This window comes from Zalophus californianus, chromosome 2, assembly GCF_009762305.2.
Source record: "Zalophus californianus isolate mZalCal1 chromosome 2, mZalCal1.pri.v2, whole genome shotgun sequence".
NCBI classification, from domain to species: domain Eukaryota; kingdom Metazoa; phylum Chordata; class Mammalia; order Carnivora; family Otariidae; genus Zalophus; species Zalophus californianus.
The window spans coordinates 55195830-55210758 of record NC_045596.1 but is presented as its reverse complement, the minus strand read 5'-3'; the positions used below and the strand labels follow the sequence as shown (position 1 = coordinate 55210758).

General features: G+C 34.8%; 1 protein-coding gene across 5 annotated transcripts in view; it reads right to left on the bottom strand.

Annotated features, from left to right (window-relative positions):
* Positions 1-3393: 3393 nt before the first annotated feature.
* Positions 3394-14929, bottom strand: part of YTHDC1 (YTH domain containing 1) — a 35757-nt gene continuing 24221 nt past the window's right edge. For 2 of the 5 annotated variants that reach the window (XM_027598376.2, XM_027598373.2), the window contains exons 9-16: positions 13926-14010; positions 12790-12956; positions 10216-10298; positions 8911-8947; positions 8775-8838; positions 8607-8669; positions 6631-6765; positions 3394-4401 (exon numbers count right to left, since the gene is read on the bottom strand). In XM_027598376.2, the coding sequence (XP_027454177.1) occupies positions 4177-4401; positions 6631-6765; positions 8607-8669; positions 8775-8838; positions 8911-8947; positions 10216-10298; positions 12790-12956; positions 13926-14010 (859 nt within the window). In that variant the 3' untranslated portion in view covers positions 3394-4176. The remainder of the gene's footprint in view (positions 4402-6630; positions 6766-8606; positions 8670-8774; positions 8839-8910; positions 8948-10215; positions 10299-12789; positions 12957-13925; positions 14011-14929) is intronic. The other 3 variants (XM_027598375.2, XM_027598377.2, XM_027598374.2) reach the window with 3 other exon arrangements.

Sequence of the window (14929 nt, the reverse complement as noted above, 5' to 3'; positions counted from 1 at the left end):
GCATCCGGTTCCCTGCTCAGCAGGGAGCCTGCTTCTCCCTCTCCTGCTCCCCCTGCTTGTACTCTGTCAAATAAATTAAATAAAATCTTTAAAAAGTCTTAATTTGGGGCGCCTGGGTGGCTCAGTTGGTTAAGCGACTGCCTTCAGCTCAGGTCATGATCCTGGAGTCCCGGGATCAAGTCCCACATCGGGCTCCCTGCTCGGCGGGAAGTCTGCTTCTCCCTCTGACCCTTTCCCCTATCATGCTCTCTCTCTACCTCATTCTCTCTCTCAAATAAATAAAATCTTTAAAAAAAAAAAAAGTCTTAATTTGTACCAAAATTCTCAGCTACTTCTCAAATATACTACAAATAAACAGGGAAGTACATTTTTGCATTCAATAAGCCAGTTATTTGCCAACTGATTTAGTATTTTCAGCTAAAAACCGAGCTTACATTTCAGAATTACTGAGTCCCTTAGAAACTTTGAGAGGCTAACTGTAGCCTCCCGTCTTCTTGCCTATCATATAATTTAAAAATAAAGTTCCGTTCAGTAACATCAGTGGAAGCCAAATCTGTAATACTGACCTGTTACACCCTGAATATCATTAGTAGGATTGAACAGTCTTTCAGATGCCACACAGAGACACGGAAAGAAGAAACTGAAAGGGAAACACAAAAGTGTGAGAGTTAGAAACGAGGAGGAGGCAAAAAATTAGATGAGCCGGATGACTGTAAGATTCCTATCCCTATTCAACAGTGAACTTGAGGTCTAAGTTTGCCTCCCACCCCACAAAAAGGAAGTTTGGCCCAATAATGTCACATGCCTCATTTTTAATAAGTGTACCAAATTGCATTAGGCATTTTTTCTATTCAAATCAAACCATTTTAAAAATCAGGATAAAACGATTCTTGTGTCAGTCACCCTTACCTTGAGGTCAGGAAACTCTAGAAATAGTCAGTGAAATGCTGGCAACAATTCTCATTTCCTTTTTCTTATTCCATACATCCAACATCCCTTGGGATAATTTTAATAGTATGACAAAGCAGGATCTATGTCCTTCAGAAGAGTGACCAATGCATTCTACAGCAGGATGAAAAGAGATATCCAGAAGAAAGCTATGCCTATGACAAAATATTCTGAGTGAAAAGTCAGACATTCAGATAATAATTCTATGAGATTGTGCATTAAATTTGATCAGACATCTGTTACTTTGTCATTTGGAAACTGTCCTTCCTGATCTAATTCCCCTGGAGCTGTGTTATCACCTGCCTCTTTTGCCTCCCACACTGGCTGGTCAAAGAACCCCACTTCCCTGAACACACATTAGATCAGAACTGGCTCCATGAAAACTATCATGGCTATTCAGTCCTTTTGAACTCAGTGGAAAACTGGTCTCTCTCCTTCTGACACTGGTTAAGAATACGGATAATGGAAGATTGGAGGTGGCGAAGAACATTTTTAGAACACTTAAGACTACAACTAAGAATAAAGCCATTATAGAGGAAAAGCAAAGTCAAAAGAGAAGTGACCTACCTGAACTCAATTTCATTCCCTTGAACTTTTACTCCAGATAATAAAATCCCAGACTTATTTCTAAATTTGGAATAACTGAATTTTCTCTTTTTGACTTGAACACATGGGACTGTATGTTACCAATGTAGAGATTTTTTAGAATTAACATCATAGAGTCCATGGAAGAAACCACGCCTTTCACAGTAAGAAAAACTATCATGTCTTCAATTAGCTAATCAAACATTTCAATTTTACAGGTCTATTATTTTGACTCCTCCGCATAGGGGAAAAAAATTGTAAAGCAATCTTTTATACCATGTTCCTGTCAGTTTTATCAAAAAAAAAAAAAAATCAGGAGAAAAGTTACTGTGAGGATTAAATGAGCTAACATACAGAATAATGCCTATTAGTAAGAACTCAATACATGTTAGCTTTTTAGAATAAATTAAGTGGATAGTTAATAAGCTTAACACCCAAAATACAAAGCATAGGTTAACTTCTAATTGACTGGGCACTTCAGGAAAACCCTCTCCTTAATAAGAAAAGCTAGAAGAAAGTATGTTTAATAACCTTAGTAGAACCTAGCACCACTGTTTTAAACATATATTATGTTCTATTTCTTTCCAAAACAGATGAAGTGGCTTCCTTGGAAACACCAAATTAGATAAAAATATGGAAACCTGCTCCATCAATTGCTACTTTTGTCCTCTTGGGCAAGTTTAATCTCTCTGGGCCTATCTCATCTATAAAAATAGGAAGTGGGATGTTATAGGAGGATGAAATTAGTAATGGAAGCACAAAGTACCTTTAACTGTTCAATATGATTTACAATTTTTTATTAGTATTACTATTATTTCAAGAAAATGACTTATTTCTTAAAATAACATTTTTGGTGATTCCACTACAGCTTAGAAGTTTTCAGTTTAAAAGGCATGGAGGAAAAAAAAACCCTTAGCTATTAACTTCTATAACTTTCTGATGAACACAAACTTCACAATATCACCGTTTTCAGTCTAACTGAAGGCAATGCAACTAGAACCCAGGTTCCCTATCACCTAGCAAAATGTTCCTTCTTCTCTACCACACTGCACATATTTAAAATATATCCTTAGGCTTTATTTTTGAAACAGGTAAATAAAACTACTGATTATGAGTGCATGGAAAAAATATTCTAAATGCCAGGGAGAATATAAAAGCAGTAAACTGATAGTTTTAAGTATCTTTCAAGAGTGAAGTTCCTGCATTCCCCTTTTCAGACCAATACAGATTAAATATAAAATTGTGATCATGATTTGGTACAGACTGCAAGGTAAATAGGACACTATGAAAAAAGTGGTCATATACTTAAAATACCCCAAATGTTTAAATATTCAACTTAATAAAAGCCAAAATTCAGGTATAACTCAAGAAACTGAAATGCAAAAAAGTCTTTCATAAACTATATTCTTGTGTGGCCCTTTATTTTATATAGCTTGTTACTACTGGGAAGGATTGATGGATAACTTAAACTATGTACCTGTAAGAGATTTAAAAGTATATTTTAAAAGTAAAATAGAAAAACATCTTTAAAGTAGTCCACTTATTGAAGATGAAAACATCAAAAAACCTGAAATAAAACAATCCTGTGACCAGAGTAAATCCAAAAATATTATCAAAATAAATATTTAACCAAATATCAACATAATTCCATCAAGTACCATTAGCTCTTATATTTGAAATAGAACTAGGCTTTTAACATAATTGGCCTAGGACAATCATTTCTGCTAAACTATGCAAGAAAGGGGTGGGGGAACCAGGGATCCTACAATTCCTAAACACAAAAATAATAAAAAGTTATTTTATGTCCACTAATGCATAAGAAAACAAACTTGCATCCAGACAAGAAAGAAGTACAACAGGTTAAGTGTCAATCTTTACCAATTTATTTTATACAAAACAGTAGCAATGTAGAATATGGGAATTATCTTCCGCTGCCACACACGCAAGTTGTGAACATTCCAAGCCAATGTATACAGTTTGGAGGGGAAGGCTAAATGACAGCATCAACCATGCTACTGAACATAGGAATTTCTTATTTAAAAAGATTAAAAATTAGATAGCAATGTCTTCTTAATATTGCTCTCATCACATTGAAGACTGAAGAAAAATAAAAAGTGACTTTTTAAGATTAAAAAAAGAGGGAAAGGGAGAAACAAAGAGGCTGCTACAACACTGCCATACTGTCAAACCATCATACTTCAATATTTGCATACTTGATAGCAGCATTATTTTTACTGAACCGTGTGCAACTACATTTAGAAACACATCAAAGCAAAATATGGCAGTCATCAATCAAGATCCAAAAAAAAGAAAACAAACAAAAAATAACTCTAGGATGAACACACTATAAGTAGATGAACATTTATGGAGAATGAATCAATATCTACATTCTTGGACTGTTCCATTCTGCTCCAATAAAAGTGTCAACTCAAATTGTCAACTGTGCATTTTTGGAGGATTTGAGTTTTTCCAGTTCTTATTATACTGCATGCTTGGAACAAAGAGGGATTTAATTAACCCTTCTACACAATGAACTTTAAGTAGACCGCTGAAAATAAATTTACTACTTGTAAACACACACACACACACAAAAAAAATACAAGATTTTTTTATCTTTAAACAATCAGTGCTTCCAAAAGCGCATTATCTTCTATATCGACCTCTCTCCCCTCGGTCTCTGTCCCGGTCACATAATCGCTCTCTTTCTCTTTCTCTATCACGTCCTCTATCTCGTTCTCTGTCTCTTCTGTTATCTCTAGGGCGGTCTCGCTCTCGCTCCCGATCTCTTTCACGGGGTCTACTTCTCCGACCACTGACAACAGCTTGTGTGCGACGAAGGAAATCATCCACCCTCATGTCATAATCATGCTAGAAAAGGTAAGAAATGGGTTAGGTATGTCAAAAAAAAAAAAGAGGAACTTATGGTCCCTATATTGTAATTACTGTACGGTAGAGAAAAAAATCTAGAGAAATGCATTAATGGATTAATTCACAAAATGCAATTTTGATACTGCTTAGAAAAAGGATTTTAATGTCTTACTAGACACCTACAACAGAAATTATTCAAATCCTGTTGAAAGTCATTTTGTGCAGCTTGCTATATAACTTCAATGACTTTTCCATCTAATCTTTCTGATAAGATTCAGGCCAAAGTAATCACCTAGTGATGATTATCAATGATCATAGATACAAGCCTGATGCCAACTATGCTAAGTATCATCAATGTTTTTCTGCAATAGGTGAACCCTATTTTTTTCCTTGATTCTACAAACTAACCTGAACCAAGTCTGCCCTCTTATGGTAAAATGAGGAATTCTTACATTCCAAATTTCCTTTCAAACTAAACCAGTTAATGACAACTTACGAAATAGGACGTGATTTTAAGAAAATACTTCAGTAAGATTGTTAAGTCTACTCCACACAGATCTAATAATACATAAAAGGCTGAGGAGGATGAGAGAGGGTAAGATGAGCAACTGTCCAAGTTGTCACTGTGGCTACTTATAAGCTTGCTCCCTGCTCTAGCTTTCTACTCTTGATTCTCAACTCTTTACTTACTGAACTTGGTCTTTCTTCAAGTCAGCTCAAATATTCAGAACATAAGGTTCAAAACCACAGTTCCACCCTACCTCTCACATACAATGAATACATGAATATATTAGCATAAAATATATACAATAACCAAAAAATTACATAAAAAGGACAAGTACCCTTTAGTAAAAGAATCTTAGAATTCCTATTTTGAAAATTATGTAATCATTTATAACACCACAACTCAGGATGCCTGGGTGGCTCAGCTGGTTAAGCATCTGCCTTCAGTGCAGATCATGATCCCAGGGTCCTGGGATCAAGTCCCCCATCAGGCTCCTTGCTCAGCAGGGAGCCTGCCTCTCCCCCTGCTTGTGTACTCATTCTCTCTCTCCGAGAAATAAATAAATCTTTAAAAAAACAAAACAAAAAAACACCACAACTCATCTTAGCCAACTAAGATTTCATCATACATAGGCTGTGTATTTCTTCCTGTGTGACTGAAAAAAAAAGTCTATTAGTCAATTAGGATTCTCAAATTGTTTCATGGAATATTAAAGATCCTAAAATGATTTGATTTTGAAGAATTAGTATCTTTATGAGAATAAGAAAATAATTAACATAAAAGTATCTCAAAGATAGGCTGGGCTACTCTTGACTGGCCCTCTCAAATATAAATGCTCTTATTCATTTGGCCCAGCCAAAAAACTCATGTCAAGTACAGGGGCGGGAAGGAGGTCGGGGATGTCCAAACTGTACATCCTACTACAACAACCAAACTATCTTTCTAAGACTATCAAATTTATACACAAAGTAATTATAATAACAAGTACAAGGAGACAATTTCAGTTTAAAAAAATAAAAGTATTAGGGGGAAAAAAAGAATATCAACCATTTAATAAACAATCTCTAACTAGTGTAATGAAAACCCAGAAATCTCCAACTAGAGATTGCCTTTCATTCATTCTGTTTTGAAGTTATCAAAAAAAGCTTCCCATATCAACCATTATCAAATTATTAGAACCAATAATTACTAAAGGACAATTACTCATCTGCCTTTCTTAACATCTGTTTGTCATTTGTTAGCATCATCTTAAGAATCAGACAGCGGAGGTGAATTGACAAAATCTGGCAGAGAAACAAATAACTAAATGAGACTACAAATGACCTGTTAAGTAACTTAATACACACCATCTATACTATGAAAACTAAGTCCGAATATACAGAAAGCTTAGAAACACCTATTTGCAATAATAATTAGTTATAATTGAAGACCCCTGTACAGAAAGAAAATATCCTAATTACGATATCCCTATGACATTAGGAGTTACAAGTAGAACTTGCCTCAACTTGAGCAGTCTGCTTGATCAGTGAAAAGAAATACTGTCTATTTAAATAATCCAAAGGGATTAGCCATTTTTAATTAAAACAAGTTGTGAATTACTTCAAAACAGCATTCAGTAAGAATATGAAACAGTCCATCACTCAACATAATCTAGTATTCCCACATTTAATTATCAACAGAATTCAAAGTAGTTCCCTCACACTTGAGCCATCTCGTGCACTTACTACTCGTTTATCTCTGTATCTTGCTTCATGTGGTACTGGGTGATGTCCTGAGTAAGGGGGATGAGCTTGAGGAGGTGGAGCATGGTGCTGATAGTAAGGATGGTGTGGAGGTTGTTCCATTCCAGGGTAAGGAGCCTAAAAAAAGAAAACCACTTCCATAAATATCTACCAAATATCCGTGTAAATAAACCATTCTTAGAATTTCCCTATACAAACCACCTATCCCAAACAATTAATTTAATAATCTGTACGATCCATTTACTTTGACATTAAGGTTCTTCAAAATACCCTTTATGTGCTTGTTGAAAATATGTGCGTAATTAATTATATATCCTTTAAGATTTTAAATACTAACAGAACACAACAAACCATTACACAGTGCTTACAATGAACGAGGCACTGTCCTAAGCACTTTACACATCTTATTTCTCACAGCAACCCAATGAAATAGGTACTGGTATTCCTAGTATACAAAAGAGGAAACTGAGCCACCAACTGGTTAAGTAACTTGCTTAAAATCACTGCTAGTAAAAAGGTGGATCTGGGACATAGCATCAGGCATCCCGGCTCTAGGATCAATCATTAACCACTATGCAAACATCTACCCTTAAAAAATAAAAAGACCTCCAGGACCTACTGAATTTTTAAATGCCATTATAAAATGAGTTAAGGGCAAATTAAAGATTACTTTCCTAGTTAGTGCCAAGATAATATTCTGACTTTTTAAAAATTTCACAGAGTCTAAAGGAAAGCAATCTTATAATTCATCTATCTGTATACAGTACCTTAAGTGAAATAAGTCAGATGAAGAGGCCACATTACAGGCAGCATTTTAAAAAAAAAAAAAAAAGATAATAAGAACTACTTAAACTTCCAAGTTTTTTATTTCTCAGGAATTAATGCTTCGGCTATCCTCAATACCTTAAAAGATACTCTAAGAATATTCAGTTTTCTTACAGAAAGAAAAAAAAACTAAAAATCATGCACAAGAAAAAAAATTATACACAGGATTTAATTACCTTAATTTTTTAAAAGATTTTATTTATTTATTTTAGAGATAGAGAGCACAAGCAGGAGGGGGAGAAGGGGAGAGAATCTCAAGCAAACTCCATGCTGGAGCATGGAGCCTGATGTGTGGCTCGATCCCATGACCTGAGCAGAAAAAAAGAATCAGATGCCTAACCGACTGTACCACCCAGGGGCCCCTAACCTTATTTTATTTTATTTTATTATTTTTTAAAGATTTTATTTATTTATTAGAGAGAATGAGATAGAGAGAGAGCATGAGAGGGGAAAGGGTCAGAGGGAGAAGCAGACTTCCTGCTGAGCAGGGAGCCCGATGTGGGACTCGATCCCGGGACTCCAGGATCATGACCTGAGCCGAAGGCAGTCGCTTAACCAACTGAGCCACCCAGGCGCCCCGCCCTAACCTTATTTTAGAAAGAATTTACTGAGCATTGGGATCAAGCACTATGCTAAACTTTACATATATTTTGTAAATTATCTTCTCCACACTCCCATTAGGTCAACATTGATATTCATTAAATTTCAAACCATACAAAGACAGACACAACGTCCATTTCATTCACCAACCCAGCGTAAAGCGGGGTGCCTTGCACAGAATGGGTACTAAATATTAATTTGATGAGCCAAAGAATGAACAAATGCCCATTGAGTTTTACAGATAAGGAAAACTAAGAAACTTGTCCAAGGTCACAGAGTTGAGAAGGGAACGCATTTGAACCCAGGCAGTTTACAATACTAGCCACTACAGTAATAAACCATAACACTTAAACTTGCATTAACACAAATCAAATTATTCATTAGTCTTTAGTTTTAAAAATAGCCCCCCAACTACTTAGATTTATATTTTAAGTCTCTTAATGGGTAACTGCAACAATCACATTCCAAATAAGCATTCAAAATATATGGAACTGCGAATAAAATTAAATAATTTGCAAAAAAAGAATACAAACCATTCCTTGCCAAGGTGGTGGTGGTCCCATGTTATGAAATTCCCTCACATAATCATTGTAGGACTAAAATGAAAAATATTAATGTCAATAATAAAAATCAAACCCAAACTATAAAGTAAATCAGATCCTGGTTTTATGAACATTAAATATATAAAATAAAATACTTACCCCATTTAAAAACACATCTCGGCGAACTCCTGAAAATCGTCTGTTGGGAATAAGATTTGTGAAACTAAATTCAGGTAATTCATAAGCTAGTTCCAAGAATGTAATTTAAAGCTAAGCAAGAGTGAACCCAACTTACCTGTCTACTTCCTGGTATCGTGGATCCTTTAAATACCCTGTTCAAACATCAAGCATTTTAGTAAATCAAATTTATATTTTTTTATTATGGCATTATAATTAAATCTTCCTTACCACTCATTTCAATTCTTCCCATGAAATATAGTGATGCTATTAAGTGATGCTATTATTGTATTACTCCATTTTCAGATTTTCTTCTCAGATTACATGAGAATCTAGGAAGTAACTAAATAACTTACTGATATCACAGAATTATAAACTGCTAGAGAGGTTTTCATATGAATCTTCTAAAATCCACACCCCAATTCTCGCTAGATAGAAAATTTCTTCATTCTGCACCATAAGGAAAGTAAGGGCAGAGGAATTATCTTGAGGACACTGGTAACAGGACTTCCTTAAAACAAATGTTTACCTTCCATCTTAGGTATACACAAGCTTTGCTAAGTCAACCGGATAGTTTTAAAAAATGCAAACTTAAGAGGGAGAAAAAAAACTGTAAAGGTCACAAAAATGAAGATTATACATTTTAAGTGAAAGAACCATGGTGAAAAAAGAAATATTCTTTCTCCCCTTCTTTAGTAGGGACTTAGCAAATTAAAATGTAAAAACATTTGTGTGGCCATGTTACTGAGGAAAAACTAATTTCACTCTCTGGAATATCCCATTTTGGAAAAGAATGAGGTTTATCAAGCCACTTGTTATGTAAAAATGCTGTAATGCTCACTAACACCAATTTTCAAATTGCCTAATTTTTATAAGTATTACTGTTTTAAATAAGTATCTTCTCTTAAATAGTTTGCCTTTTTTAATTGTTAAGGGAAAGACTAGCTGAAAAGATGCTATGGAGATTAAAACCAAGTATTTCTCATTTCTCTCTAAAAACATGATGTTAAAGATTTTTATTTAGAAAATATCGTGTAACTCCAGTGTCTAATCAAAGTTATATACCACATAAGATATTAAGTATAACAGGAAATAAAAAACATAATAAAGTGTAAGATCACTGCTTTCCCTAACCACTTTTTAATCTCAAAACATTTGTGCAGTTTCCAGGGTGAAATAATTATAAATTAGCAACATCGGGTAATTAACAGATTATGATAATGAGTCACACTAAAATAGCCTTCACAAAGTAGAAGAATTTAAGTGACAACTACTGATAATTTCCTATGGTTTAAGGAGTCACATCCTAAAGTTTTCTCACTTTTAGAACTATAGGATTATAATAATGTTTCTGTGTTGTTGTTGTTGTTGTTGTTGTTTCATAATTTTAAGTCAAATATCTGCAGGATTATAAAATATTAACCTGGTCTCTGGTGAAACTCAGGGGCATAGTCAATCCTTGGTTTCTTTCTGCTGTTATGAATATCATAATCTTCTGGTCGACGCCTACACAAATTAGACACATTAGAAATTAAACCAAAAACTGCTGGTAGAACAAACAGCAATGCAAGAGTTTCTGACAGAAGTAAGTACAAAGAATAGCCCATTATTTCCTTTAAAATAACATCCTAATTTCTGGTGAACAAATCTTAAAATTTCTAAATTTTAATCCCTCTAATTATTATAAATCAATCCTTGAATGTATTGCTGGAAATAGATATTCTCTAAAATCCTCATACTATGACGAAAAACTTGGAAAGAGTAGTCTGCTCAAAATATGTAAATCAAATTTTAGTATTTTAAACAAAAGTAAATGAGCGGCCCTCAAACTAATGTAAATATCAGGTTTAACAAAACACTTTCCCAAATAAAGTCTCCATTCAGGTGAAAAAGCAAGGAAATAAAAAATAACTATCATCATTACACACAATACATTAACTCTAAAATCTATATATTCAAAGTTATTAGAAGTCTAAACAAAATTAAGAATGTCTTATTTCTTTTTGCTTTGCACAAAATTATGCTTTTCACATGATCATACAGAAAATTTGATACGTACTAAGTGACTTTACAGGAAAGTTTTGAAACTCTTGATACTTTGAAAAACTAATTTCTATAGTTAATAACATTTAGAGTTAAGGGAATTTTTTTCTAGAGACAATGCCTTAAAATAAAACTAGAACGTAACGGGGCAGTTTTAACAGAGTTCATAAAACAATTTCAAAGTATATTGTTTAGAAGGTGAAATTTTACTGTCTACAGAGGGCTGCTCTTTACGGTCTCCCATAAATCTCAATGGTTAATGTAATACATCATAAATACACTTCATTTTATTTAGCATTTGATAAAGAACTACACAAAAACAAAAATTCCAAGTTTTTTTGGTAATAAGTATCTTTTTACCTTTTATGTCAAATAAAAATTCTATAATAACCTGGCATCACTAGTTTTCCAGCTATTTCTTTATCAACTGCTTTCATTAACTTTTCCAACACAAGTTCACTCAAACTGCAAAGTGCAATAACCCCAAGCCCCCCAACAAAATAAAAACAGTTGCATCTACAATAAATAAGACTAAGAAAATGAAAAGCTGGTTTAAAAAATAAACATACCGCTTTCTTGTAGTTTGGGGAGTGCATTTACGACCGGTATAAAACATGATAGTAACAGTTCATATAGTAGTCCAACTACTGACTTTAAGCTGTAAGCCACATACATATATGGAGGCCCTGGCAGGCTTGAGAGAAGGTGTAGTGGTGTAATAAGTATAGTTTGCAGTCCATTGCAAAACTGAGGTAAAAACTTCACTTGTATATATTGTATTGCACTGGAAACCTCTTAGCTTAAAACTTCAAAAGACATCTTGGTGTTCAGTCCTTTAAGGCCAAAAATAAGGGGGCTCTGCCAGGTTTCCTCCTACCTACTCGACAGTGTCCTTTTTAAGCTCAAAGAAATGGGGACTCTTGTTGGATTATCTGTACCTACCACAGGATGTTTCCATCAAAAGGAAACTTAACCAAAGGTTTCATCCCATCAACCATACATCCAACAGTCTTTAGCAGAATATTTTAGGTTTAGCTGTATGCAAATCTACACAGGGAAAGGTGTTGGGTAGAAGGGCTTAAATCAGTCCTTTGCAAAGACTTCTCCAATTCTGTAACAAGTTAAACCCCCTTTTCCTGGAAAATGCTGCTTAGTTCATAAAGTAGTGATCAATAACCATGGCGATCCTCTAAAAAAACACTTTAAGTCCACAGGTACTGCCAGCATCTGGAAAAGTTGTAAATAGACACAGCAACAGCCCTTCTTTTCGGTTTGTTGCCGGGTCTCCCAGGGCCACTTGATCCCCTTTGGAAAGAACCTATTGTTTTCAGAAGCTCAGCAAGATGTGTGAATTCACTGGGTACATGTTAGAGAATATTTGGCAATGGGGTTAACACATCACGGTGGTAAAATTTGAAACAGTCCCAATAATGCTCCTCTTGAATATCAAAATAACTTAAAATATTTTATCCTCTAAATGAGGCGTCATCTTCAGAAAAACCATTAGTGATCCTTTATAAAAGTCCCATATCTGATAAGGCTTATCCAGAGACACACCTGAAAGAAAAGGCTTTTTACAAAATATTAACAATTTTTGCAAATAAAGACTTCCTCCTCTTCCTCCTTTCTAGCCTGTTCTTAGCAACAAAGGCCTACCTCATTTCAAATTGTATACATTGTATAATCAGAATATTATCTAATTTAAACTGGTTATCACTCTTTAGCAAATACTTTTTTTCTGCATAAGGAAAGATCCCCATTTTCCTCTTGAAAAATGACTGAGACCAAGGTGACCATGTGAAATCCTCAATGAAGCCACAAACTAGTCCATGCAGCTTGATTTGAGGATTTTCTCTTTCTTCTTTACCGCAGGACAAACTTTTGACGAATCACATTCCTCCATCATGTTATTCTGATACATGTGCCTATTATCAGTCCAAAGAACGTTTCTAACCTTCCCACATCCCGGACTGGTTCTCGACGGGATGGACGTCCTCTTGATCGGGGCTGAGAATGCATTCTTCTCTTGTGACGCATTTTATGAATGACCTGATACAAGTCAATACTTTCATCAGGGGGAAATAGAAGACAAAGCTGGGTTCCACATTCAAGTTCAATTTCCTAGAATAGGAAAGTAGCAATTTACAAGACGAAAACAGGAGAAACTTTCAATAGACTTGTTGTATTTTCCTGAAGTACAAGAACAAAAACTGACTTGGAGACTTCCTTCTCAAGGCTGATGATCATATGGGATTCCAAAAACTTCCTTGATATTTTTTATCCTTATATAAAGGGTAAAAACTGAAAGTGTAGAATCTCCAAAGTTTAACACACCAATGCAGTTGCTTAAAACTGTGACAATGGTCCTCTACAAACAAAGGAATATTTCTTTGTGCAAAATATAAAAATACCAGAACAGGGTATCTACCTTAACTCAGCGGAGGAAAAACATGTTAGTGTGTGCCAACAGCTTTATGATAATCAGGAACTGCAACATACACTAAAATACATTAGATTAACTACAAAGAGATACTGATGTATGGACTTTTTAAAATGAGTTTTTATTTTCAACTACCAACAGTTTCATTTATGAGCAATCAAAGCACACCACCTGTGGTTCAAAGTTATGTGTAGAAACTATGGGGGTCAAAGATTTGGGTTTATTTTAAACCACCACACTTTTGATTTCATTTGCAGACTTGAAAACCTGGGTACATATACTTTTCATACAGCTTCCTTCTATTCAGAAAACTTGAATGAAAATGTTATAATGGCACTTCGAAAATTATACAAAGTGCAATAATAATACAATGAAAAACCATTTAAAATCAGGACCAGAATTTCTCTTCAGAAAGTCTTCTTTCAATTGTATTAATGAAAACACCATATAAAGATGCCTGTTTTTCAACATTTATGGAGGTCTTACTAAACGGTCAAAATCACAGTAATCATGAATTCCAAATAAGAGTATTTTCCCTTAATCTATCACATGAATTCTTTCAAAAATGGTTTAGAAATGCCCTTCGATAAAAATATCTAAAAGGACTGATTAAATGTGTGTATTTTAAATAATCAATTAAAACAACAAACCTGTCCATCACGTCCAATCTTTACTGGTTTATGTTCATTCCAAGGATTGGTGAGATGAGCTGACTTAGTGAAGGGTAATTCACGCCTAAATACAAAGTAATGTCAATTATATTCTTTTGCAGAATGCTTTAGGGACCTTAAACTATGCTTCAGCAATTAATCTTGATTTAAATGTGACTAAAATTTAAAGAATCACTTAGACTAGTAGCATTTATTCCCCAGGGAAGGAGCCCCTTTAGACATGTGTTCTTTCCACATTCTCCAGTGTTCTCAAAAAAAAAGCTAAATAATATAATGCTTAAGAACATGAGCTTAGAAACCAAGACAGTTTGGGTTTAAATCCCAGCTCTCTCTTAACCTCTCTCTGAGCCCGAGTTTCTTCAGCTTATAAACAAGGGTATCACTACCTACACTTCATACCTGTTCTAAGTAGTGTGCAAAACGATATATAAAATGTTTAGGCATCTCTTGCTCTGTGTACTCAAAAAATTGTGTTTATTAACTAATCAAAAGAGCTGAACTTTAATTGGACAGTTGATACCAAATTAGAGTAAGTGTTCTCTATCCTTGGTTCAGGGCTGCTCTCCCAGATTCAAATGTCACTGCCCCCTTTTTCTAAATAAATCTTTTATTTGAGAGAGAGAGAGACAGTTCGAGCATGGGGGGGGTGGGGGGAACAGTGGGATAAGCAGGGAGCCTGACTCAGGCTTGAGCAAACGACCCTGGGACCATGACCTGTGCCGAAGGCAGACGCTTAACTGACTGAGCCACCCAGGCGCCCCAGTTCTCCCCCTTTCAATAAGGCAATATTCCCTACCACCCATGGAATGGCTCTTGACAATATGAGTATTTAACTTAGAAATTCATCTATCTCACACATTAATTATGCCCTTCACTTACATTATAGTGCAGTACCTATATAACTTAAACCCTGGCTCTAAACTCTGAGCTACTGGGCAATTTGGTCTCACCAACATAAAAAAGATATCCTATATTTTTATATT